This window comes from Triturus cristatus, chromosome 7 (genome assembly GCF_964204655.1).
Source record: "Triturus cristatus chromosome 7, aTriCri1.1, whole genome shotgun sequence".
NCBI lineage: Eukaryota > Metazoa > Chordata > Amphibia > Caudata > Salamandridae > Triturus > Triturus cristatus.
In genome coordinates, this window is record NC_140590.1 from 1,255,666,218 (window position 1) to 1,255,692,103 (window position 25,886).

At 46.9% G+C, this 25,886-nt stretch overlaps 1 protein-coding gene across 4 annotated transcripts in view; it reads right to left on the minus strand.

Moving 5' to 3' along the window:
- SETD1A (SET domain containing 1A, histone lysine methyltransferase) overlaps positions 1 to 25,886 on the minus strand; it is a 1,055,844-nt gene that overhangs the window by 957,162 nt on the left and 72,796 nt on the right. For all 4 annotated transcript variants that reach the window (XM_085618738.1, XM_085618739.1, XM_085618737.1 and 1 more), the window contains exon 3: positions 18,709 to 18,861. In XM_085618738.1, coding sequence (XP_085474864.1) covers positions 18,709 to 18,846 — 138 coding nt within the window. In that variant the 5' untranslated portion in view covers positions 18,847 to 18,861. The remainder of the gene's footprint in view (positions 1 to 18,708; positions 18,862 to 25,886) is intronic.

Here is a 25,886-nt window from a genome sequence, read left to right on the forward strand (position 1 = left end):
CCAGCCTGACCCACAGAATCTTGTTGCTTAGCCTGAATGTAAACACAATAGTTTGGTGAAGGCGTGCGGTGTAGGTCATGTTGCTGCTTTACATATGTCATCTAAGGGAATGTTCCCTAAGAATGCCATGGAAGCCCCTAGTTTGCGTGTTGAATGCACTCTAGGGGAAATTGTTAATGTGCGTTTAGCCTTTTGGTAGCATATTTGAATTCATTTTACTATCCACCTCCCGATCCCAGCTTTGGAGATGGGGTTACCTTTATGAGGTGGGGAGAAGGTTACCAACAGTTGTTTTGTTTTTCGAAAGGGTTTAGTCCTGTCAATGTAATAATGTAGTGCTCTTTTGACGTCTAGTGTGTGAAGAGCTCTCTCTGCCACAGAGTCTGAGTTTTGGAAAAACACCGTTAACTCAACTGATTGGTTAAGATGAAAAGCAGAGATGACTTTGGGAAGGAATTTCGGATTTGTTCCGAGAACCACTTTGTTACGATGTATTTGTAAGAATGGTTGTTGTATGGTTAAACCCTGGATCTCACATACCATTCAGAGAGGTAATTGTGACAAGGAAAGCTACTTTCCATGTGAGGAACTGAAGTTCACATTTATGTAGAGGTTCAAATGGGGGACCCATGAGCCTGGTAAGAACAATATTTTAAATTCCACACCGGAGAGGGTGGCAGTCTGGGAGGAATTATTCTTTTAAGGTTCTCCATAAAGGCTTTAATTGCAGGTACTCTAAATAGTGACAAGTGTTGTCTGTTTTGTAAATAAGCAGCAAGTGCCGCTAGATGTAATCGCATGGATGAATATGCTAGATTACATCTTTGCAAGTGTACCAAGTAGCAAATGATGTCCTGGATGGAAGCATCAAGCGGATAAATAGGATTGTTATTGCAGTAGATGATAAATCTTTTCAATTTTGCTGCATAGCAAGCTCTAGTAGTAGGGCGTCTGGCTTCTTTAATGATGTTCATACAGTCCGGCGGAAGGTTGAGATAACCGAACTCTAGGACTTCAGGAGCCAGATCGCTTGATTCAGTTGACCTGGATCAGGGTGCCTTATCTCTCCATGGTTCTGCGTTAGCCATGTTGGGGAGAGGCGTAATTTTTGGTGTAGAACTACTGAGAGTTCCAGTAGTGTTGTGAACCACAGTTGGCGTGCCCATGTGGGAGCCACCAGGATCATCTTGAGAGACTGTTGTCTGAGCTTGCGTACTACTAGGGGAATCAGTGGGAGTGGCGGAAAAGCGTACGCAAATCTGCCTGACCAGCTCATCCATATTGCATTGCCTTTGGACAACGGGTGTGGAAACCTGACAGCAAAGGTTGGGCATTTTGTGTTTGTGTGTGTGGCGAACAGATCTAAGTCTGGATGACCCCACATTTGGAAAAATGGTTGAAGAACTTGGGGATGGAGTTTCCATTTGTATAGCATCTGCTGTGTCTGCCGACTTAGCAGATCCGCAATCCGATTGTAAACTCCTGGAAGATGTTCTGCCAGCAGGTATATGTTTTGTGGAATGGCCCATCTCCAAATGTTTTGTGCGAGCTGGGATAGCTGCAAAGAATGTGTGCCTCCTTGTTTCTATAAGTAATACATGGCTGTCATGTTCTCCGTCCGGACTAGGACAATCTTGTGCTGTAGATGTACTTGGAATGATTTTAATGCTAGAAATATTGCCAGTAATTCTAGGTGATTGATATGGAGCACTTTCTGTTGAGTGGTCCATTTGCCTTGAATTGTATGGTTTAGGATTTGGGCTCCCCAACCAGCGTGGTGTTTTTGTAGGAAGAGGAGGCGGTCTCTGTTCCAATGCTTTTGGATGCTCCTCTATAGAACGAGCGACGAAAGGAACCACGTGTGGATGGAGACTGCAATGCTCCCATGGATTTAGCAGTCTCCGTGTCCTTTTTCATCTTCTCTAGAGTGGTGTCTACAGCCGGTCCAAAAAGTTGTTCATGATTGAACGGCTGGTTGAGGATAGTTGTTTGTACCTCCTGTTTAAAGCCTGAAATGCGTAACCAGGCATGTCTGAGTAGCACACTAGTGTTCATGGACCTAGAGGCTGTGTCAGCTGCATCAAGGGCACACTTGATTGATGCGTTGGTTATTAATTGGCCCTCTTGAATTAAAACATTTGCCTGGGTTTTGAATTGATCAGGTAAATGTTGTAATAGGGTTTCTAGTTGGTCATAGTGAGCCCTATCGTACATAGCAAGTAATGCTTGGGTGTTGGCTATGCACCAGTGATTAGCTGCTTGGGCAGCAACTCTCTTGCCAGAGGCATCTAACAACTTGGATTCCTTATCCGGAGGTGGTGCGTCACCGGAAGTTTGAGAGTCGGCACGTTTCCTAGTTGCCCTTTGATGTAGGTGGAATCATTTTTTGTCAATCCTGGGATTGAGAATTCTAGCCCTCACCGGGCTTTTGAATATGTCGGGGGCATGTTTAAAGACCCCTTTTAGTATTGGCAGGATTTGGACAGTCTTCTGTGACTGTTCGAAGGTGTCTAGAAGGAAGTCCTCGTCTGCAGGGTCTGAATGCATGTGAACACCATGGTAGACAGCAGCTCTATTTACAAGCTGACCAAAGCCAATATTGTCATCTGGGGGAGATGGTTTTGTTGGATATGGCTGGGAATCAGGGAGGTCTGGGGAATCCATTGGGTCATCATAATCGTCCCGATCGTCCTGTGGAACGTCCGTGTCATCATCAGGGTCAGTGAAAGGGTCATTGTTACCTCCCCCACCCCCTAAATCATCATCCTGTGGTGGTGTGGTATGTGGTGGAAGTTTTAGAGGCTGTGGAGGAGACCAGCTTAGGAGGAAGGAGAGGCTCAAGAGGAAGGAGAGGCTCAAGAGGAAGGAGAGGCTCAGGAGGAAGGAGAGGCTCAGGAGGAAGGAGAGGCTCAGGAGGAAGGAGAGGCTCAGGAGGAAGGAGAGGCTCAGGAGGAAGGAGAGGCTCAGGAGGAAGGAGAGGCTCAGGAGGAAGGAGAGGCTCAGGAGGAAGGAGAGGCTCAGGAGGAAGGAGAGGCTCAGGAGGAAGAACAGGAGAAGAGGGTCTTATAGGTGAAGTGGCACAGACTTTTTTCTTTACAGACACTGCAGGAGTGTCTGGTGTATCCAGCTTCCTCTTCTTGTGTGGAACAGCAGCCAAATGTCCTGTTTTGGGGTCTACATGGAGTTTTTTCTGCTAGGGATCGACAGGATCCGGTAAAAAAAGTTCTTCCTCTTATGTAACAGCTTTCGGCACCGACTTCTTCCGGTCCGAGCGGGGTTTGGATTTCTGCTCGGAGGCCTTAGGAGGTGGTTTGGGGTCCTTTGGCTTGGCTATAGAGACAGAAATCTTTTTCGGTTCCGAAGGCTTTGGCTTCGGATCCAATGTTTTTTCTTTCAGCGTCAAGGTGGTCGGTGCCAACTTCTTTTTGGGAGTAGGTTGCTCTCCTGTCTTCGGTGCCGAAGGCGCCTGCGGGACACTGATATGCGGTTTGCTCGGTCCAGAGCTACCGGAAGGCTTGTCCTTCATCTTTGGAGCCAGGCCCAGGGGCGGGGCTTCTGAAGCTGGTTTTCAGTCGCGACTGGGGCCTTCTTTTTCTCGGATGGAGTTGGGGTAGGGGCAGTTGTACTCACTCGTTGACCAGGAGTGATGTGGTCGTTTGAGTCGTCTGCTTCGGACACGATTTCCAGGTTCTCAGAATACTCCTCCGGGACATCAGGGCCTTCGTCGAAGATGTCCACTGCTGCCAGAGCTGCTCGCTGAGTCATGATGTGTCGTTGGGCCAGGCGATCACAGATGGTTTTCTTGGATCGAATAGAGGCGCAGGCCTGGCAATTGTTGACGTCCTGCTCGAGCGAGAGACAGACAGGTTACAGACCTTGTGATGGTCACTGTGTGGGAACTTCGCTCCACACTGGGGGCATTTTTTTTAATCGATTCCTTACCATGAGCTGTAGGCCCGAACGGCGTAAATAGGCCCAGCGGCCTGCGTCGACGACTGGAATCGAGTAGTTGAGATGCACGTCGAAGATCACGCGATCAAAAACAATACCGTCGAGTTGTAGATAGTTTACTCGTCAAAAAAAGTTTGGAAAATAAGGTACCGAACCGGAGCACAAAAGTTACAAGCGAAACCAATGGTGGAAAAAAACAATGAGGATGGAGTCGATGCCCATGCGCACTATCGTCCAAGGGAGGAGTCACCTATCTCGTGAATACAAAAGACTCTTCCAAGACAATAACAAAGTGCAAGCATCCGAGCCCAACACCTGATGGCGATCTATGCATAGTGTACAATCTGCAGCTCATATGCCTCGAACACTCTGTTTGTCATTGATCTTCCTTCATAATTGAAATGAAGTTCGGAAGTGCTGTGGGCAAACCCAAAGAGCCCATCCTCATCCGAGTCCTCTCCTTCCTATTGATGGGCTGGTAGCAATGGTGACACCTTGCTAAAAAAGGTGCGCTCAGGGGTCAAATGCCTTATTTTTCCATGTTGTTTACTTTTATCTCTCGTCGACGAGGCTTTTAAGCCTCAACACCAAAGAGATTTGTCAACAGGATGGGTGCCTTCTCTGTCGGAGGAGCCGTCTTCACCAATGACAAAGTCATGGTAATTGTCAGCGTCGACGGTTTAGAGCAGGGTTACTCATAGTACGGCCCGCGGGCCGCCAGCGGCCCGGCAAGCCTTCCTTGGCGGCCCGCGGACCTTTCAGACATCGTACCGGTGTACGATCGAGGAAGAATGGAGTTCTGGCAGACAAGAGCTCTATCATGCACTCGAAGACGGAGGGCTGCTCTGGTTGGCTGAAGCTCCAGACGCACGTTCGAAAATAGCCCACGGTGTGCAACGATTGGTTACTCAACCGGAGGCTGCAGGCTGTCTCTCCAATGAGCTGTGGAGAAAAGGGAACCCTCCGGTTGGATGATGTACTTTGGAGCCGAAGCCCGCACTTCGGTCAGCCTTTGTCTCCGTGTCCATCCGTGTCCATCCATTCAATTGTAGTCACACGGACCGCTCGCCCCCGAGGATGTTATAAGTGTACCGCCCTTGGTCACCCTGGAACACGCCGCCGTTAACTGCGCTCGATTTCACGTTCACATCGTCTGCTTTATGCAGACACCATTTCGAGTCTTTGGGGTATTTCCCTGTTTTGCGAGGGGTGTGCAGGGTGCCGGCGGATTTAGAAGCAAGGCAGGCTTGTAGGAACACAGCATATTCCTCCTAACACTGCTCGAGATAGCTGTCAGTCAGTGCCAGATGCTGCTGTTGCTACTCTGGTTGCGGTGCATGTGTCATGATGTCACTGAAACCCCAGATGATTATGACTGATTATACAGTTCACTATGTTCCTTAATCATATCACTTACATGTCTGCAGAGCACTACTGACAGGGGTTTGAAAGGAAAAGATCACAGCTGGCTAATAAAAATAAAATCAGATAAGAGAGTCTGTGTTTGCGGACACGAGATTGGGAGAGGGAGGGAGATGGAGGGAGGGAGAGGGAGGGAGGGAGGAAGATGGAGGGAGGGAGGGAGATGGAGGACGGGAGATGGAGGGAGAGGGAGACAGAGGGAGGGAGACGGAGGGAGAGGGAGATAGAGGGAGGGAGGGAGACGGAGACAGGGAGGGAGAGAGACAGGGAGGGAGACAGGGAGGGAGACAGGAAGGGAGACAGAGGGAGGGAGACAGGGAGGGAGACGGAGACAGGGAGGGAGACGGAGACAGGTGGAGAGAGACGGAGGAAGATAGAGGGAGGGAGAGAGACAGGGAGGGAGACAGAGGGAGGAGGCGACAGAGGGAGGAGGCGACAGAGGGAGGAGGCGACAGAGGGAGGAGGCGACAGAGGGAGGAGGCGACAGAGGGAGGAGGCGACAGAGGGAGGAGGCGACAGAGGGAGGAGGCGACAGAGGGAGGAGGCGACAGAGGGAGGAGGCGACAGAGGGAGGAGGCGACAGAGGGAGGAGGCGACAGAGGGAGGAGGCGACAGAGGGAGGAGGCGACAGAGGGAGGAGGCGACAGAGGGAGGAGGCGACAGAGGGAGGAGGCGACAGAGGGAGGAGGCGACAGAGGGAGGAGGCGACAGAGGGAGGAGGCGACAGAGGGAGGAGGCGACAGAGGGGGACAAAGAGGGAGGAGGGAGACAGAGAGGGAGGAGGGAGACAGAGGGAGGAGGGAGACAGAGGGAAGACTGGAGACAGAGGGAGGAGGGCGACGGAGGGAGGGCGACGGAGGGAGGGCGACAGCAAGAGAGACAGGGGGAGAGAGACAGGAGAGAGACAGGGGGAGAGAGACAGGGGGAGAGGACAGGGGGAGAGAGACAGGGGGAGAGAGACAGGGGGAGAGAGACCGGGGGAGAGAGACCGGGGGAGAGAGACAGGGGGAAGAGAGACAGGGGGAAGAGAGACAGGGGGAAGAGAGACAGGGGGAAGAGAGACAGGGGGAGAGAGAGAGAGGGAGGGGAAGAGAGGGAGGGGAAGAGAGGGAGGGGGAGGGGCAGGGAGGGAGAGGGAAGGGGAGAGAGGGAGAGGGAGAGAGATGTGTGTATGCCGGGTCTGGTGGCTCAGTGGACGAAGGCGTCTGCTGCAGGGACCTGTGTTCAACCTCGTGGTCACAATTTGTTTTTGCTTTAGCCCCGCCCCTCCCCCTCTGACCCCGCCTCCACCGGTGCGGCCCTCAGCCACAAACCACACTGTAAATTTGGCCCCCGAGAGAAAGTTTGTGAGTACCCCTGGCTTAGAGACTAGAGCCATTGTCGAGGATGTAGTCACAGAAGCAGCAGAGGTCGTAGGCAGCGTAGTAACGGTGCTGGCAGTAGCCATTGTTGAAGTAGCCATGCATAGCTTAATCGACAACGATGCTGACAGTTATTCTCATCGACGGGGAGACATTATTTGACGTTTTGTCAGTGGATGGCGCTGAAGAGGGTTTTTTGAAAGACAGCTGAACCTGAGGAGGTGGTCTAGGTGGCTCAGAGCTCACTCTTTTAGCAGTTAAGGAGGTAGAAGGTCCTTTCGTCTCCTGTCGTTGTTTCTAAGGAGATTTAGAAGGGCTGTGACCCCTGCAAGACCCACGAGTAGTCCTTTTTGAGGCATTTCTTAGGCTGCTTTAGAGATGAGTGAGAATGGGATGACCTCTCTCTCTTATGCGACCTTCTGGAAAATTATGCAGAATCCTCGCTGTCGTCACTAGATACTGGCTCTTTCCTTTCTTCAAGCTTTTGTAGACATATTAGGAGCCGCCCCTCAAGGTTTTTTTTTAACGTTTTGGTAGAAAAGATACAAAAGACCTTACATTACTTGGCCTTATGATCTGGATAAAGGCAATAAAATACAGTACTGATGAGGGTCATCTGAATGAAGCCTCTTCTCAGCACACATACTCCGGGCCCTGAAAAGGCTCTTCTTTTCCTTATCTGACACGACAAAGTCCGAATCAAAAGTAAAAAAATACAGACCCAAGTTACTGTTAAAGTGAAATCTGCATTTTCTTTAAGCAATAAAGGAGTTAGGATTCATTGGTAAAGTGTAGAACAAATATAACTGAGTAGAGCTCAGGAGAGACTCCCTAACACGACCTGCAGTATAAAATCTGAGGAAATGGGGCTTCTCACAGGGGTGTTCTAGAGCGCAATGCAACCTGATAAACTGCAACTTAACTTTGGTCTCTTTCTAAAGAAAAGACAGATCTGTTACAAAACTAGAGGGCCTAGGGCCTTAAACATTGCATAGCTATTTTAGTGTACCGTGGGACTCCTATTTCGACAACTGGGAACGATTCAGGCATGTGAATCTATGAAAGATTCCAATACTGGAGTAAGTCAAGATTCCAATACTGGAGTAAGACAAGATTCCATTAGACAAGTCATGGGTCCATAACTAACGTTGACAAGAGGACTGATGGAGGGATGGATAGATGAAGAGTTGATAAGATAAAGAGACACAGAAAGGGGCTTTTATTTGGAGTTCAAGATAATGGTCTAGAAATTAGTTTTTCCTGTATTTTTGGTTACTTTTTTGGACCCAATATTGCAAACCACAATTTTGTACACATTAAATCCTCAACCACACACCACCTTGCATCAGGCAATTGGTAAAGAGGGAAATACATGAACTTAATTACCTACACATTTCTGAGTTTTTTCGCTCTGAAAGTTGCTAAATGTTTTGGTTAGGATGAGACTCTTAGAAGTCAATGCTACTTTACTGTAATTAATTTACAATGAAATGATTAATTCACCCCATAGCTTTTTACTTTAGAGTGAAAGCAGTAGGGTGGGTAAAGGGTTTACTGCAAAAACGTTCTCAAAACCAGTGATGGTAATCAATTAACTCACAGCAAGCCGCCATGAAGGAACACAAAGTAATGTTAAGGCAAGGAACTAAAGCAGGTCTATCGTATTGAGGACTCGAACCATTAAAGCAAAAAGTGATTGAGGAAGAGCTGGGTTTAGGGGGTTTTTAGCAGGAGATGGAGAAGGAGCTGAGCTAGAGGGATAGGCACCAGGTGCCTGGGAGCAAGCAGGAGTGATAAGAGGAGCATGAGAAGGAACAGCAGGTACAGGAGCCACTGGACACAGGGGAGTTACCAGCTGGTACCAGTAGAAAAATAAAAAGAGCAGTAGCACACTTCAGCAAACGACCCAAAAGCAACTCCGAAGGGAGAGGACTACTCACGTTTCTGATTACATTACTTTCACACAGTCTACGCTGCCAGCTAGAGGGGGATGTGTTGTTTGAGGCTTCAACTGTAAAGACCAATTTGTTGTGGCAGAGGAAATAGGTTGAAGGTTAAAACCATAAAGCCTACTTCTAGTATGGATGGTGTTCTTGGCAATCAATATCGGTTTCCTTTATTTTCATCCACTTTTGACTCAAAAGGATATGGACCGTCAAAGGATGGTGAGCACATCTACTAAGCATAGCTTTTGACTTTGCAATTTTCCAATTCATAGCTGTTCCAATTCTGCTCTTGACTCCACTGCTTCTATTCTCTTGCTCTTTTCGTCCAGCCGAGGTTCATCTGCTAGCCAGTATGAAAAGTTTTCTTAGTTCTGTAAAATTACGATGGAATCTAATAGCACCTTCTCAGATGTAAAGAGGATACAGGATAGTTGTCTTACGTTTTCTTTCCAAGCAAAAGACTTGCATCTTTGTGCAATTGATGCTCCCCCCAACTGCCGCCAGTCTTTCTTCATGAATCTAAGACTCCTCAAGTCCGGTGATTCAGTGGAAATCAAAATTCTCGTCAATGTTGATAGTCTTTTTCAAGTCATGTTTTAGTGCCAGACATAAAGCACTTTTTTGAACTTTGTCTAGAAATACAAGAATATGCGTGAGCAAATTTTGATGGCTTTGGTGTTTAAATGGTATGCTTTGGGTGCATCGTATATACAGGATCTATCCTTGTCAGTGAGTTTTTGTGTAATATATATTGAACTTGATCAACTCCAAAAACCAAACTCATCCATTCTTCACTATGCAACAAAATTAACTCTGTTTCAACCACGTTAGTATGCTCAGTTAATTTTATAACCCCTAACTGGCAGCTAAGTTATCTCTGAACTCATCTCGAAAGGCACCTTGTGGTGATTGAAGGAAGTCTTTACAACCATCTGGTCACTTATATCCCTTTGATTCATACCGTTTTCGTATACTTAAAGTGTTAAAGCAAATCATATTTGTTCCAATTCGGTCTTTGGTGTCCAATGTTCGCCTTTAGTAGGCACTATTTCGAACTAAACAACTCCAAAGCCACTGGCAGAAAAATGCAATCTAAGGTGGTGTTGGTGTACCTTTACATTTACGGTTTGAGCAACCATAAACATTTGACACACACTTGAAATAAAGCCAAGTGTTATATTCTGAACCCAATACTAGATGGCATGAGAATGCGCAACAGGGGTTTGTATAACTAAAATGATGCAACTTTCTTACACACCTATGTAACCAGGAGAAATCACAATCCAAATGTTATTAGGTGAACAAAGGTAGGACAGAAATTATATTTAATAGCCCCAGCGGACAACTGCCAGAACATTCTTATGTTGTGGATATGACCGCAGATCTCCACGCTGCAAATACAAATGAGCAACACTGAAAAAACTTAAGAAACCAGGCGTAGAAAGTAACTAATCAGGGCCCTCTATTTTTCAGTATTATCAGGAGCAGATTTGTCCTTGGGTCTGAGGCCAACATACATAACAGCTCGAACAGTCAGAATGGTCTGACTGAGGTCTCCAGTCTTGAAAAAATCAAAACCTGGCCAACAAGGATACAATGAACATCGAGGATTGAAGGGTAACATACATTATCAACTGTTGCGGATCATCTGGATTGACTCAGGTATCCGGTCTCAGCCACCAGAGGGATACTGGCATAAGACTCGAAGCCAGTACTTGGTTAATCTTTCTTGTCTTGGTACCAAGGAGACCTGCACACCAGTTTAGGAAAAATACACCTGACTGATCAGAATATTTCAGATTACCATCCTTCCTCTAAGCACTTTTTTAGAGGGGGAACCAAAGGAGTAAGCTAGATGCTGCCACCTCCGGAGAGATAGAGGTTGTGGATGGATTTCATGAAAGTCTGTCATGGTTTGTGATTTATGGGGCTGGTCATTAATTCTATACAATATTCACAAAAGACTCTTTGAAACAACAATTTATATGAGGCCAAATTATGCTACTTACAACTTTAGCCCACTTCCTACCTTCCACTTACTCACCACTCCTCCCCCAAAATAGGTGCATTTAGACTGTGGTATACCTGCAGAGGATTAAGGATGCCTCCTCCACAGCCACTTTTTTCTGCGTTCCTCTGAGATACTGGAGAAGATAACCTAGCTCCTCTACCCCTGTGCTGGTAGGTGGCGTCGGTTAACTCCGCTTGACGGGGTCAGCGTCGTGTTGGTCGCCGTCGAGACGTCTGCGTCGTCAAAATAACCACCACTTCGGCGGGCTGACATCAGTACTTTTCACAACTTTCCACAACAGAAGCGCAAAGCCATGAAGTAACTGACCATGGTGTAAAAAAAGGACTAGGGCCCTGAAGGATAACCGCCCCTGACTAGAAGACAATTCTGCAGCGAGGGGAGGATGGGTGGGGCGGTAAGGAACCTGCGGTTAGATCAGAAAAAGGAACACCATGCTGAAGGGCCATGGTGGCTGCCTTCGCCTTGGTGGAATGGGCCCAAAGACCTTCAGGAGGCTGCTTCTTTGCCAAGACACCACATATTTCAATGCAGAGGATAGCCCAGCGGGATATGGTCCTCTTTGCGACCGCACGCCCCTACTTTGCTCCCACATATCCTATAAAGAGTTGGTCATCCCCCAAAACTCTTTTGTGCGATCGAAGGTAGAACGATGACGTTCTTTTTGGGTCCAGACGGTGGAGACCCTCCTTTTCCTTGGAAGGATGAGGAGGTGCATATAAAAATGGGCAGAGTAACGGCCTGTCCCAGATGAAAGGGAATTACAACCTTGGCCAAAAAGGACACCCTAGATCTCAGTACCACTTTGTCCGTGAAAACTGTCAGGGAAGGAGGCTATGATGAAAGTGCCTGTAGTTCGCTCACCCTCCTGGCAGAGGTAAATGCCACCAAAAAATCTGTTTTGACGGTGAGCAACCGTAGAGTACAGTTGTGCATCGGCTCAAACGGTGCGCACATTAAGAAGGGTCAAGGGACCTTTCTGTACAATATTTACAAAATTTGCTCCATCGGCAGGCGTATCCAGATTTCGCAGGGGGACGCCTGGCTGTCAGACTAACCTCACAGACTTCGGGAGAAAGGTCAAAAGTTGTCAACTGTCACCGCTCAATCCCCACGCATGGAGGCAGAGAGTGGACAGGTTCGGGTAGAGGACCCTCCCCTGCTGCTGTGACAGAAGATCCTCCCGAAGGAGCCCCTGATCAGAGGGTCGAAGCTCATATCTAGAAACTCGGAATACTAAACTCTCTGTGCTCAATCCGTAGCCACAAGAATGACTAGCACCTGGTCGCTCCTGATCTTCTTGAGCACTCTGGGAAGGAGTGGTATGGGCGGAAAGGCATACAGGAAGCCTGAGCTCCGCTCGTGGCGAAAAACTTTGCTGAGCGAGAGCGGCCTTGGAAACCCCAACGCGAAAAAATTCTGACATTGTGCTTTCTCTTTAGAGGCGAACAAATCTAACCAAGGCTCTCCCCACCGCTGAAAGAGACCTTGTGCCACTTCCGGATGGAGACGCCACTTGTGATCCACAAGGCACCTTCGGCTGAGCTCGTCTGCTCTGGCATTCAGAGAACCGGCCAGATGTTCAACCACCAGGGAAATGCCCTGTTGGTCCAACCAAGTCCAGAGGCGCAGGACTTCTGGACAAAGAGTCCACGACCCCACTCCGCCCTGTTTGTTGCAGTACTACATGGCGTTAGTATTGTCCGTGAACACCTACACTAGCCTTCCCTTTATGGAAAAGTGTGGCTCAATGGTTAGAGCGGCAGACCCAGATGCAGAGGTCTAGCCCGAGACCAGGGTTCAATTCCCGCCTCGCCGGGTCTTGGGCTCAATTTCCTCGGACCTGTTAATTCTCGCCTCGGTGCCTACTCTAATCATGGGTCCCACTCTGCAACTCTGGGCAATAGCTTGCTTAATCTCCACAACGGCCCCAACAGCGCTGGGATGCCTGGCTTCACCTTGGGGGTGCCCAGGAGTGGACATTTCACAGGGAAAAGCCAGTAAGGGTTCCCAGCGGTATGAGTACAGCGCCAGGACACCCCAGGGTAACAGTGCGCTATACAAGTACAACACATTTATATTACATTTACATGAATGGTAAAAAGGCTTTCAGTGCCTATCAGATTGTAAGAAGCTCCAGCAAGTTGGAGCCTGGCTTCTGCTGGAGACTAGATTCTTCTGATCTCCACCTCCCCCAGATGGCCACCCCATCCCAGAAGAGAGACATCCATCACTACTGAGAGATCTGGGTGGGGAAGAGAGAGGGGTCTGCCTCTAACCGAATCGCGGTTTGTTAGCTACCACTGCAGGTCTTTCGCAGTGCCCTCCAAAATCTGCACCAGGTCGGTGAGATGTCCTCGATGCTGTGCCCATTGGAACTTCGGGTCCCACTGCAGAGCATGCATGTGCCAAAGTGCATGGTTCACCAGAAGGATGCAGGAGGTCATGAGACCCAACAGCCTCAGTCATTCTCACAGAAATTCAGGATAGAGGCTACAACATTGGTATCATGGCCCACATGTCCTGGACTCGCCTTTCTGGAGGATTAGCCCAAAACTGCACTGTGTCCAGAACCGCACCAATGAAAGGGAGCGTCTGAGAGGGAAGTCAGGTGTGACTTCAGCACGTTGATTGTGAACTCCAGCGAATGCAGGAGACTCTCAGTAGTCTGGATGTGGGAGACGACTGCTAGGGGCGAGCCCACCTTCAACAACCAGTCGTCAAGATAGAGGAAGACTGGATTCCCTGATCTTCGCAGATTGGCTGCGACCACTGCCATCACCTTTGTGAACACCCGAAGGGTGCTGGTGAGGCCGAACAAACTGAAAGTGCTTGTGGCCCAACGTAAACCGCAGGTAACAAGGATGGGCAGGCAGGACAGGGATATGAAAATAGGCATCCTGCAAGTCTAGCTCTACCATTCAGTCTCCAGGGGGTCTTCGGCAGACAGGACCTGAGCTAGGGTGAGCATCTAAAACTTTTCCTTTTTGAGGAAGTAGTTGAGGGCTCTGAGGTCTAGGATAGGATAGGATGAAGGCCCCCGTCCTTCTTTGGGATCACAAATTAACAGGAATAACAGCCGCAGCCTATGTCTGGCCTGGAACCCGCTCTATAGCTCACTTAGCCAAGAGAGTAATGACTTCCTCGCAGAGCAGCGCAAGGTGATAACCGTTGGCCGATCTTACACTGGATGCATAGCTGGAGGGGTAGTCTCAAAGGAGAGGGACAATTTGCAATAATCACTTGTCCAAGGTGATGTTTCGCCAGTGTTGGAGATGGTGTATTTTGCCACTGACTGGATGTAAACAATCCTGGGGGATCGGACTAGGAAGGTTTTGTGTGTGGAGGAGGGGGATCGTGGCCTGGCTCGACTTCTGGTCTGGGCCGGGATGAACTGAGTCCACGGCCCCGAAGAAGCTGCTAAGCTTGAGGGGCCCTCTGGCTGGAATAGGGTTGGTGCGGTTGGAAGCCCCTTCTGTAGCCACGAAAGATGCGAAAAGCAGGCACGGGCCAGGATGTTGTGGTGAAGCCCAAAAACTTGGCCATAGCCCGCAAGTCCTTGAAACTTGCAAGGGCGGCATCTGCTTTGCCCCAGAAAAGACAGGAGCACTCTAAGGGCATGCCCATAAGGTTAGCTTGGACATCCCCTGAAAAACCAGATGTCCTCAGCCAGACGTGTTAACGTATGGTCACAGCAGTGGAAATCGCTCTGCCCAGCTAGTCTGTTGTGTTCAAGCCACATCTGATAGCGAATTTGGCAGCATCTCTTCCTTCTGAAATGGTATGGAAGAGTAGGACCCGGTCCTCCTCCAAGACCCTCCAATATCGAATGGGAATAAGGGCCCAAAAAGTCAAGCAGGGTTCACCGACCACAAAGAAGGACTGGCGGAAGAAAACATTTTCTTCCCAAAGCTTTCCAGTCTCTTGGATTCCCTGTGCAGGGGTGCGGAAGGGAACGCGCCATGGAAAGTAGAAGCCTGGACCACCAAGCTTTTGCGGGGTGGGGTTGGCAGTGAGGAAAACTGGATCACCCGGTGCAGGGTGATGGCAGAGGGCAATCATCCTATTCACAGGAGCCTCTGTGCTGGGCTTGGACCAGGTGCCCAGAAGGACATTATAGGGAGCTGCAGTTCCAAGACCTCTGCAGACCTATGCACTACCTCGGCAAAAGAAGCTTCCACCTCCGTAGACAGGTTAGGTGGAGACAGCGTGCCAGAATCTGGTGAGGTGTCCAGACCACTGGAATCACCCAGTGTCTCATACGAGCCCATGTCTTGTGGATACAGGATTTCTAAGGGATCCTGCTCCCCCTCCCAATCCTCCTCATCCATCCCTAACTCTTAAGAATAGGGCAGGTTGAACGGCATGAAGCCATACGGCTAAGTCGGCGCCAGTCTCGGTGTCGGAGGATGCCCGACTGGCTCAGAGCCATGAATGAGGAATGGAGAGGCGCTGCCGGTTGGCGCCGGCGAGAACCTCGACAATGGACACAGTGCTGGGGAAGGCCGCTAAGGAGGTGTGACAGGCGCCGGTCTAGTTGGAGACCAGGGCCGGAGCCGAAGGCGTGGAACTCACTGGGACTCCTCCAAACCAAGTGGGGGTCTGTGACCGACATGGCGCAGTGACGCAGACTTCACGATGACTAATATGGCGCCAACGACATCACGCAGAGTCGACTGACACCACCTACTGGCACGCAGAACTACTGCTGAGTAAAATCTTCTGGATCCAGCCTGACACCTGGAAGTTCAAAGGCAAGGAATCTGCGGTTAGATGTCTCTATCAGATTTGTTTTTTTCTTCCTATGTACCCCAAATCAATGAGCTGCACTGTGCAGAGCAACATGATCAGAGTCAAATTCATCAGGGATGATGGGTGCACTGGACTAGAATGGTTCTCAAATATACCGGGAACAACCTTCCTACAAAGCAAGTAGACTCTTCATTTGGGGTCATACTCCACCCTTTTTTTGACTGACTTTCTTAATTTAAAGGGAAATCCTGTACTTTAAGACTCTGTGGGCACTGAGGAAATGACGGTATTAAAAGCTTTACTGCAGCTCAAAAACCCTACTTAAGATCAGGCGGAGACGGATTTTTGACATAAAGCAATGATTTGCCTGGTGCAGAGGAGAACATCTCGTGTGTGAAAGAAAATAAATTGTTTTTGCCTTAAGGCTCACAGTTTTGAAATGGCAGCAGGGCCCTTTGTGAGACACCTTATAGAAAAAAAGGAATATGCTACTTACCAGTATGCATCTGTTCTTGGCATGTAGAGCTGCAGATCTACACACTTCTGCATAGATTGCCATCTGGTGTTGGGCCCTGATGTTTGCAGTTTGTTTTTCCTCTTGGAAAGTCTTTGGAAGTCACGAGGTCGGCGACTCCTCCTTTGGATCGTATTGCGCATGGGCTTCGGCTCCATCCTCAGATTGTTTTTCGCCAGCAGGGAAAGATGGAGCGTAGTAGTAACAGTGAAGAAACCCATGTGTGTTGTATCTAAATAAGATAGACTGGAACAGATACAGGTAATAGGTGCTGCCTGTTTTGTAGGTAAGCTGCAATTGCTGCGAGGTGTAGCCGAATGGAGGTATATGCTAGATTACACCTTTGTAGGTGGAGTAAGGAGCATATGATGTGTTGTATAGACACGTCTAGAGGATTGATTGTGTTGGTATGGCAATAAACAACAAATCTTTTCCACTTGGCAGCGTAGCAGGCTCTAGTGGTAGGGCATCTAGCTTCTCCGATGACGTTCATACAGTCAGGGGGAAGGTTTAGGTATCCGAATTCTAGGATTTCAGGAGCCAGATCGCAAGGTTGAGCTGAGCTGGGTCCGGGTGCCTGATCTCTCCATGGTTCTGGGTTAGGAGGCATGGTGAGAGGTTTAGCTTTTGGTGTGGTACTACCGAGAGTTCCAGCAGCGTGGTGTACCACGGTTGTCTGGCCCATGTTGGAGCTACTAGGATCAGTGTGAGGGAATGCTGTTGTAGCTTTCGCACCACTAATGGAATTAGTGGGAGAGGTGGAAAAGTGTACGCAAATTTGCCTGACCAGTTCATCCATATCGCATTTCCTTTGGACAATGGGTGTGGGTATCTGGCGGCGAAGTTTGGGCATTTTTTGTTTTAGTGGGTGGCGAATAGGTCTATCTGTGGATGCCCCCACGTTTGAAAGAACGGGTGAAGAACCTGTGGGTGAAGTTCCCACTCGTGGATCTGTTGCGTCTGTCTGCTGAGCAGATCTGCCATGGTGTTTTGGACTCCTGGGACATGTTGGGCTAGGAGAAAGATTTTATGTGGAATTGCCCATCCTCATATGCTCTGTGCTAATTGAGAGAGCTGTGGAGAGTGTGTGCCGCCTTGTTTTTTAATGTAATACATGGCCGTCATGTTGTCTGTGCGAATAAGGACTGCCTTGCCTGAAATCTGTGTCTGAAAAGATTTTAGGGCTAGAAAGATTGCTAGTAACTCCAGATGGTTGAAATGGAGTAACTTTTGTTGCGGCGTCCATGTGCCCTGCACTGTGAGGTGTAATAGAGGATCTCCCCAGCCGGAGAGCAATGCGTCTGTTGTTAGTATTATTTGTGGAACCGGGTCCAGGAACGGTCGACCTTTGGAAAGGTTTGTGGTGTTCCACCACTGCAGAGAGCGATGGGTACGACCGTCTACAAACACCAGATCTGTCAGTTGCCCCTGGGCCTGGTTCCATTGGCGCACTAAGCACTCTTGGAGTGGACGCATCTGGAGTCTTGCGTGAGGCACTATGAAAATGCAAGAGGCCATCATCCCTATCAGTTGCATAAACACTCTTGCTGGAAGGGAGTGTTGAGGTATGAATCTTTGTCACAAAGCCTGAATGCTTGCAATCCTGACCGGATTGGGGTAGGCTATTGCTTTTGAGGTGTCTATGGTGGCACCGAGGTATTGTTTTATGTGGGATGGTGTTAGCTGGGACTTTTGGTGGTTCACCGTGAAGCCTAGTTGGTGAAGTAGTTGGATTGTATTGGCGGTGTGGTGTACACATTGGTTGTAGGACGTTGTCACTGTCCTGCTGGAGCCATAAAATCCAATAACTGTTTGAAAAACTACCAACTCAACACATCATGCAAAACATGGATGGTACTTTTCCCTGCATGGTATGGTCTCGAAGAAACGAAGACACAGCAATAGACTGGACAAAATTGGGCATCTATGTATATATGATATGCTAAACTATGCTTTGTAGTCACAGAAGAGCTGCAGTTTATTCCCTTCTTCCTGGACCACGCACGCAGGTATGAAGCAGACAGCAGGAAAAACGAACTTAAGATAGCATCGACAATGCAGAAAGCTGTAGGTTTCAAATCAAAATTGTTAGATGCCATGTCGATATGACCCTTGTACAATGCTTAATAAACTGAGCAGAGTCAATAAATGACAGGAAGAGTCACAGAATGTCAAATTAGAATAGAATCACACAGCAAAAGCATATTTAAAAGGGAGGCTTTTATGATAGGTCTGACTGGAATTTTGATGGCGAAAGGGCAGTGAATAGTATTTTCGATTTTCCCAGGGCTCTCAGTGGCAAGCGCTGGTTGATCTCTAGGAGTAATATGATTTCAAAGTCTTCGTGAGGCTTGGTTCCTCAAGTCATATTGACTCACTGACTTCCAACTCTCAACTTCCCCACCCTACTGCTACCCTATCCCCTTTTCAATTTTTCTGCTAATTCTTTCTCGATGTGCAAATCAGACACCCAAGACATTTATATCCACAAAACTAACAATTAGCCCAGTAAGAAAATAGTGAGTAGAAGTAGGCCACATTATCTACACAGCGCCTTTGTCATTTTTTCAATTGAATGCTTCCTTTCCATTTTTGTGGTCCCTTTTCACTTTCTTTCCTGCCCATGCTCAGAGTTTTGAGAATAACTTGTGGTAGGAAAAAGTGGTCTTGATATATTACACATAATATAATGGAGCCTGAGCATCTGTGAAGGCGGGATATCAAGGCACCTACCGGAACACTAAAATGAACGCCATCATATCGGTATATTTTCTGGGTGGCTCTTCTTAAAGATGGATCCGCTACCAGTTTATAGCTTTTCCACTGAAAGTTTGGGGTCTTCTGGAAGTCTCCCCCACCGTCCTGTTCCATTCTGACTCATTTATTCTGTTAGAAGAAAAGATCCAAGTAAGAATAGATGCTTTCCTGCATGCAGAGTTTGACAGTTCAAGCGGACATGCTTTAATGAACAGTAATAATTATTTCAGTTTACCCTTTTTCCAGTACAAATAAACTCACACCTGAATGTTTATTATCTAGCATACTTTCCTTTATGCCACTGATGAATTAAATATTTTTTAGCAAATTAAAGCCCTGAATAAAACAGCAAACATTTTCAGATTGTAGCACTCAACTCTCTACGTTAGAGACTCTTGCACAACTAAAGAGGACCTAGAAGCTGCTTAAAACCACATTACACAAAGTACATGTTGTATGTCTCTTAATTAATAATTACACCCAACAAAATAAGAACAGCCTCCCTCACCCCCGGGTAGCATAAATTCCAGGCAGACAGCTTCAAGTTGGGAATTTAGAAAGAAAGGAAAAGAAGTGCTGGAACATCAAGGTCTAAAAACAATTTAATTCTCTAGGTACACTCCAACACTTCAGCAATACTCAAAGGACTACCGGTGATGGTGACATGAAGTGTAGATTCCACCATCTCCAACTAAAGTGCATACATGTAAGTCACTGCACAAGGGCATGGAGGAGCAATGCCAGCCCTAATCAATTTTCTTTACTCTCTCCAGAAAGGACTAGGCATGGTCTCCTGTAAATATGGGTTGCACTGGTAGCTGACTGCAACTGGAATCTCCAAAGCATGTGATTCTTTCTTTATTTCCAAAGTATATGTTCCACTGGAGTGTTGCAGGACACAGATCAGCAAAACTACGATGCTCATTATATTTAACTTCTCTTAATTTTGCTGGTACTTACCAATTCCTCAGCATCAGTGTGCCAGCAGCCTTCTCCCTATGTAAAGGGTTTCTAGTAATTTTCCTGAAGGTTTGTTGATGGACACTGCACCAGAAGCCCGATGCTTAGTCAGCAGGTCGGCTAGCAGGGTTATCAAATATTTTCTAAAGACCACCCACGTCGTGCACTACAGACAGCCCCATAAATTGGTGAAACCAGGTTCCACTATTTGCATTCAAGAGTTGCAAGCAGGGAACTCTATAACTATGATTTGAACTGCAGTACCGCAGATATTTAAGACTCCTGGAGCAGCAGGAGTGAGTCAGGGTGCCAACTATTTGTGCCACTTACAGACTGCACTCTGTCGGTATGCGGTTTCATTTTCATTTCCACAGCTTTGTAGGTTTTTATACATTAGATCAGAGTACAAAGATATGATGGAATGCATTAGGAGCCTTTCATCCTTTGAAAACTCTTGTACCAAATGCGAGTCATCTCACTGCTAGCTTCTCAGGGATTGTCAGAGGACATGGGGGAAAGGTTTAAAAATAAATTGGCATCAAAGAGTATGTCCAAGGAAGCACTCCTGAGCACCAGCAAGACCGCAATTTAGTTTTAAACTTGACAGACTAGCAAATATCTGAACCTCAGATGATCATTCTCAACAAAGACTTGGGATTTGTCCTTACACACACGGTGGATAGATTCCAAGTAAGATGCAAGGTATGCAATTTTTTTTTAAAGGAAGATAAAACTCAAAATTTTCTTTCAGAGCAATGATCAGAAACGCATACATAGACAAGACACAGCGCTGGAAAAACAAAATCCTTCTTCGAACTTCCAATAAAACAACCAACTACCCCATAGGTAGAAGTGTACGAACAAGCGGTGATGAAGGAGTAACCTTACAAACCAGAATCTGAATACGCATGATAAAAGGGCATTCAAGCAACTTCAAGATAGCTCAGACATAGTTATCACGCTCCAGACAAAGATGGAGCCATAGATATTCAAAACACCAATGCATACAACAATGAATTACTACGCTTATTGGGAGATACAAGAAACTATAAAATCATCAGGAAGGATCAAACACCAAGAATTCATAAAGATATAAAAATGATAGTCTCCAATGTCTTAATAAATAAAAAGGGCTTCATTCTTTCATAACAATTTGAGAGTTCCTGACTTCTACACAGACCCCAAAAGTACAAAAAATACTAAAGTACCACCAGGTTGGCCAACTGTATCAGGTATTGGCTTAATCTTAGAGCCCTTATCACAGTTCTTTGAGAATCATAACAAAGACCTCTTACACAATACCTGCTAACATACCTTAAAGACATGAAAAGGGAACTTAAGCTTATTGACAGAATGCTGTTCAAGCCAGATCAAAATATACCTATGACATTAGCTATAGAGTCACTGTACAAGTGTATATCCCAGGAGGGCTACGGGGAGCACATTATCCACAGGTTTGGCATACTTATATGTGCACTAATTTGAGAAACTATTTGTTTATTTCAATGACACGCTATATGGAGGACATTCTATGCATTAGGCTGGTTGATTATACAGAAGCACTTCGAGTTTACCGCTTGAATTAACACCTGCAATAGTTTCTTTAAATACACCCATGGTATGTCTACAACAATTTTGTCATTTCTTGACCTTGTCATCACCCTTAAAGACGACATTTTCACCACTCGGGTATACCACCAACTGACTGACAAGAACAGCCTCCTACACTTTGCCAGGTTTCACTGTAGTGCATGTTGAGAACACATCCTGGTGGGCCAGTTTCCATTCATCTGCCAAAACTGCGCCTCCATCGTAGATTACAATAAGGATGCAAAACATTTAAAAATAACAAGCTATGAAGTTAGGCTACCCAAAAAAAGACAGCGAAAGCCACCAAAAAGAGCAAGGGACATCCACAGATAAGCCCTTTGGAAGACAACCTAAAGATCGAGACAGATAAAAACTCAGTTGTATAACAGCATCCAACATCAAAAAGTTTGCCAATAAACATTGGAGAATTTTGTGCTTCAATGAGATGATATTTCCAAAACCTATGTTTTCTTTTAAGAAAAGTGCCAGCTTGCAAGATCTCCTAATGCATACCCAACCATGAAGCAAAATACCCATAAAAGAGTGAAGCTGTGGGGGTCACCCGATGGTCAAAGGGCATTTCCTGTGCAGAATTTATAGTGTCTGTTGATTCACATCCACAAACAAATTGATTTAGGCTTAGAGACACCATAAATCATCAACTGGCACACAAAGTGTAATTCAAGAGAAGTTATCTATTTGATCGCCTGCGGTTTGTAAGCATGTTGGGATGACAATGAGACGCCACCATTTAACTGAGAACTAACTTTCCACCAATCCTGTTTTATTTATTACAGAGCTATCTGCTCTCTACAATACCTATGCTTTGCATCACTAAACTAAAGGAACTGTATAAAATAGCGCCCAAGGAAAGTGCTGGTTTCGTAGTTGATCACAACTTTACAAACAAATAATACTATCACAAAGTCCATGGGCTAACTGAGATATATTAATCAACTAGGATTCTAGTTTAGAAATACAAGTCCCAACAGGCCAGCCATGGGCAAACAAAACAAAGATCACTTTTCTGACATTTATCCAACCTACCTACAGGAGCCAAATCCATGTTGTCACTGAGAAAAATACTTAGAAAACATATTTTAACTGTCAGTGACTCAAGAAAGAGGTCTCCACCGTAAGGTGGGGCAAACAGGAAACCATTTAATTAACATACCTAAAATTGTGGGGAACTATGAATATGAGCTCTTTTACATTCCTTTGGCAAATAAAACAATTTCAACGTCTAACATGAACATGATGTTTCACACTGTGCGACTACAGGGTAACACTTCCCTGATTGTCAGAGTTGATACTAACTCAACTCGAGTAAGAGTGTGATTAATGTACTATGACCAAGAAATACCAGCAACTTATACCATGCTTGTTGCACTTCATTGTGTGCTGTGTCTCTAAAGGAAAGTAGGATCTGCTTTTATGTTTACCCCCACTTTTTGCCCGGTGCTAAGCTGTTATTCACTAATCTGACTGGGATCCTGCTAATCAGGACCCCAGTCTACCTGCTTTCTCCCTTAAATTGTTGTGCTCAGTCCTTGGGTACATCCCAGATTGGATACTGGGGTACCCTGGTCAGTCCCTAGAATATGGTACCCAACTACCCTGGGCATAGGTACCCCAGAGGTCTCTCATGGGCTGACTGCTAGATCACCTCTAGAAAACTAGTGGGTCAGATGAACAGGACAAAATGGGTGGGTATGAGGATAGGCCAAGAGAGGAAACTCTTTGACCTTGAATCTATCCTTAACCAGGAGAAGTCTAATGACTCCCACCTGGAAAACTCAAGAGCTCCCAGAGGATTCTGCAGGTGGCCCAATTTTTCTGCTAATTATTTCTCTACATGCAAATAAAACACCCAAGGCATTTATTTCCACAAAACTAGCAATTAGCCCAGTGAGAAAATAAAATGCAGAAGTAGGCCACATTATCTACACAGCTCCTTTGATTTATTTTCAATCAAAAGCTTCCTTTCCATTTTTTCAATTTTGTTCCTCCTGGGAGAGTACAGAGTGTCTACTCTGAACTCTGAGTTCTAGGGGGTCTAGAGCCTCCTCAAGGGAATCCAATGTCACAAGACAGTCAGTCGGGACCTCTGTTTCTAGGAAGAGAGAGGGAGAACTCTTTGGATAGGGAATACCAACTTCTTGAACTTGATAAAGCTAGGCCTAGGCTCAGGCAAGAGCAGTTGGCCCTTGACAAAGAGTCCCTATAAGTCCAGAGAGCAAGAAAGAAATGTGGACTAGAGTCCCATGGTGGCAGCAACAGTGTCCCTAGAGTTAAAGAATATTCTTTTGAACATAGGAACCCCAACAAGATAGTACCTCCCCACCATGTTGGGGATGACATCCACAAATGGATAACAACTTTATATATGGCCTGTAAAGTTCAGAGGGTCCCTCAAGAGCAATCTTAAGGCTCTCCTTTGCTGACAAAGGTATAGATAACCTCCTCACTGTAAGAGAAGAGGATGCTGATAATTACTCAGTTTTGAAGAGTGCTCTCATTGATGGGCTTGGCGTAACCAATGAGCAATACAGGATTAGGTTAAGAGACACCGAGAAAGCACAAACCCGGGACTGGGTAGATTTTGTGGATAGTGCCATTAATGCTCTAGAAGGTTGGCTACTTGGGAGCAAAGTGCAATGCTACCAAGAATCATACAATTTGATTATGAGGGAGCAGATCCTTAATAATTGTCAGAACCAGCTTTTGCACCAGTACCTGGTGGACTCAGATCAGACTTCTTCCTTAAAATTGCGGAAGATGGCAGATAAATGGGTGAGAACCATGGTTAAGCAGAAAAATCAGAGCAATGGTGGTGACCAGACGAAGCAAGATTCTCCTAAAACACAAGATAAGGGAGGGGACAAGGGCAAGTATAAACAAGCATTGGCATAGCCAATAGGTCTCGCCTTTGGGACCTTATAAGTGTTTAGCCATGCAACAGTTGCATAACTAAATACTTAAAAGGTCCCAAAAGCGAGACCTATTGGCTATGCCAAGCGGCCTTGCGGTCGCGAAAGTGATCGCGATTGAGATCCAACATCAAAGCGGCCTTGCGGCCGCTAAAGTGAAAGTAATCACGGTAAAAAGCGGCGCGCGCACCCGCGCACATGCACTGTAGCTCTAGGCTGGCCTGGTAGCACTTTTTGGAGCCCTCTCAATAAGTCTCGCCAGACCAGCGCATGCGCTGGGTCAGGCGAGACCTAAAAACTCTTCCCAAGGGCCCCAAAAACCTGCATCTGGAGGGAAGTCACAATCATCCAAGAAAGACAAAAAGAAACCTTGGTCTTAAGGTAAAGCCCCATTGGAAAAGGATGCCGATTATCCAAAGGCCATGGAAACTTCTACTACTACTACTACCCCTATGCCAAGTGGTTGTACAGAAACCAAGGAATTAGTAGGGTAAACTTGGGTTCTGAGGTGGGTTCTGACTTAGTCAGAACTCCAGCTCAGGCTGTTTTGGTCTGTGATGGTGGCATGGATCTTGCCACCTTACTGCTAAGTCCCACTAACTTGGGCAAGTACAGGGAACAGCCTTTGATAAATGGAAAAGACATAATGGCCTACAGGAACACAGGGCCAGTGTCACAATGGTGACAGGAAAACTTGTGTCTCCTGACCAAATCATACTTGGACAAGTGTACCAAGTGACCAATGCTAGCAATGTCAGGACTGACCATTCCTTGGTATTTTTTAATCTCAGCTGGGGAGGGGTAACTGGAACTAAGAAGGTTGTGGTATCTTCAGACCTACCTGTAGATTTGTGTGTTGGGCAATGATGTGGAAACTTCAGCCTGGGCTGAAGTAAAGTTCAGGACTCTTGCATAAATGTTGGGCATCTATGCAAGTGTGTTTGCTGTGACCAGGGTTCCGGCCAAACGGCTTTCTACTGAACAGGCCCTAGATCCTGGAACAATGGACCAGGTGCCTTCCAAGAGATGGAGCAGGAAGGGTAAGGCTGTGCCTCCACCCCCCCCCCCCCCCGACTCAGAATGAGGATCAGCCTCTTGAGGGAGATGATCTTAGCCTCTGTGAAGGTAAAACCCCAGATGAACTTGAGTCTGATCAGGTTGAGTTCTCGGGACAGGGTGCCCCCCTCAGAGCAGGTTCGAGTTTGTGCCTCTCTCTCTTGAACCCCTCAGACAGTAAGCTGATGTTGAGGCTGCAGGGGATATCAGTGGGTCCCATAGGATCTATTGGGATGAAGGATGTGTTTACTCAGAGGGCAGACACCCCAAGCCTGGTGCCACCAGGAGGTTGGTTATACCCCAGAGGCATAGAGGCTTCTTACTCTCCCCTGCACATGATATTCCTCCAGCAGGACACTTAGGGAAAATCAAGACTTGGGACAGGCTTGTCCCTCACTTTCACTGGTCCCATATGTCTGAAGACACTAAGGAGTTCTGTCGCTCCTGTGCCACTTGCCAAGTCAGTGGTAGGTCAGGAAGCATCACAAAGGCCCCCTTAATTCCACTTCCAGTGGTTGGGGTTCCCTTCAAGAGGGTTGGGATTGACATTATTGGTCCCATGAACCCTCCAACAGCATCTGGGCACAGTTATATTTTAGTGGTGGTGGACCATGCCAC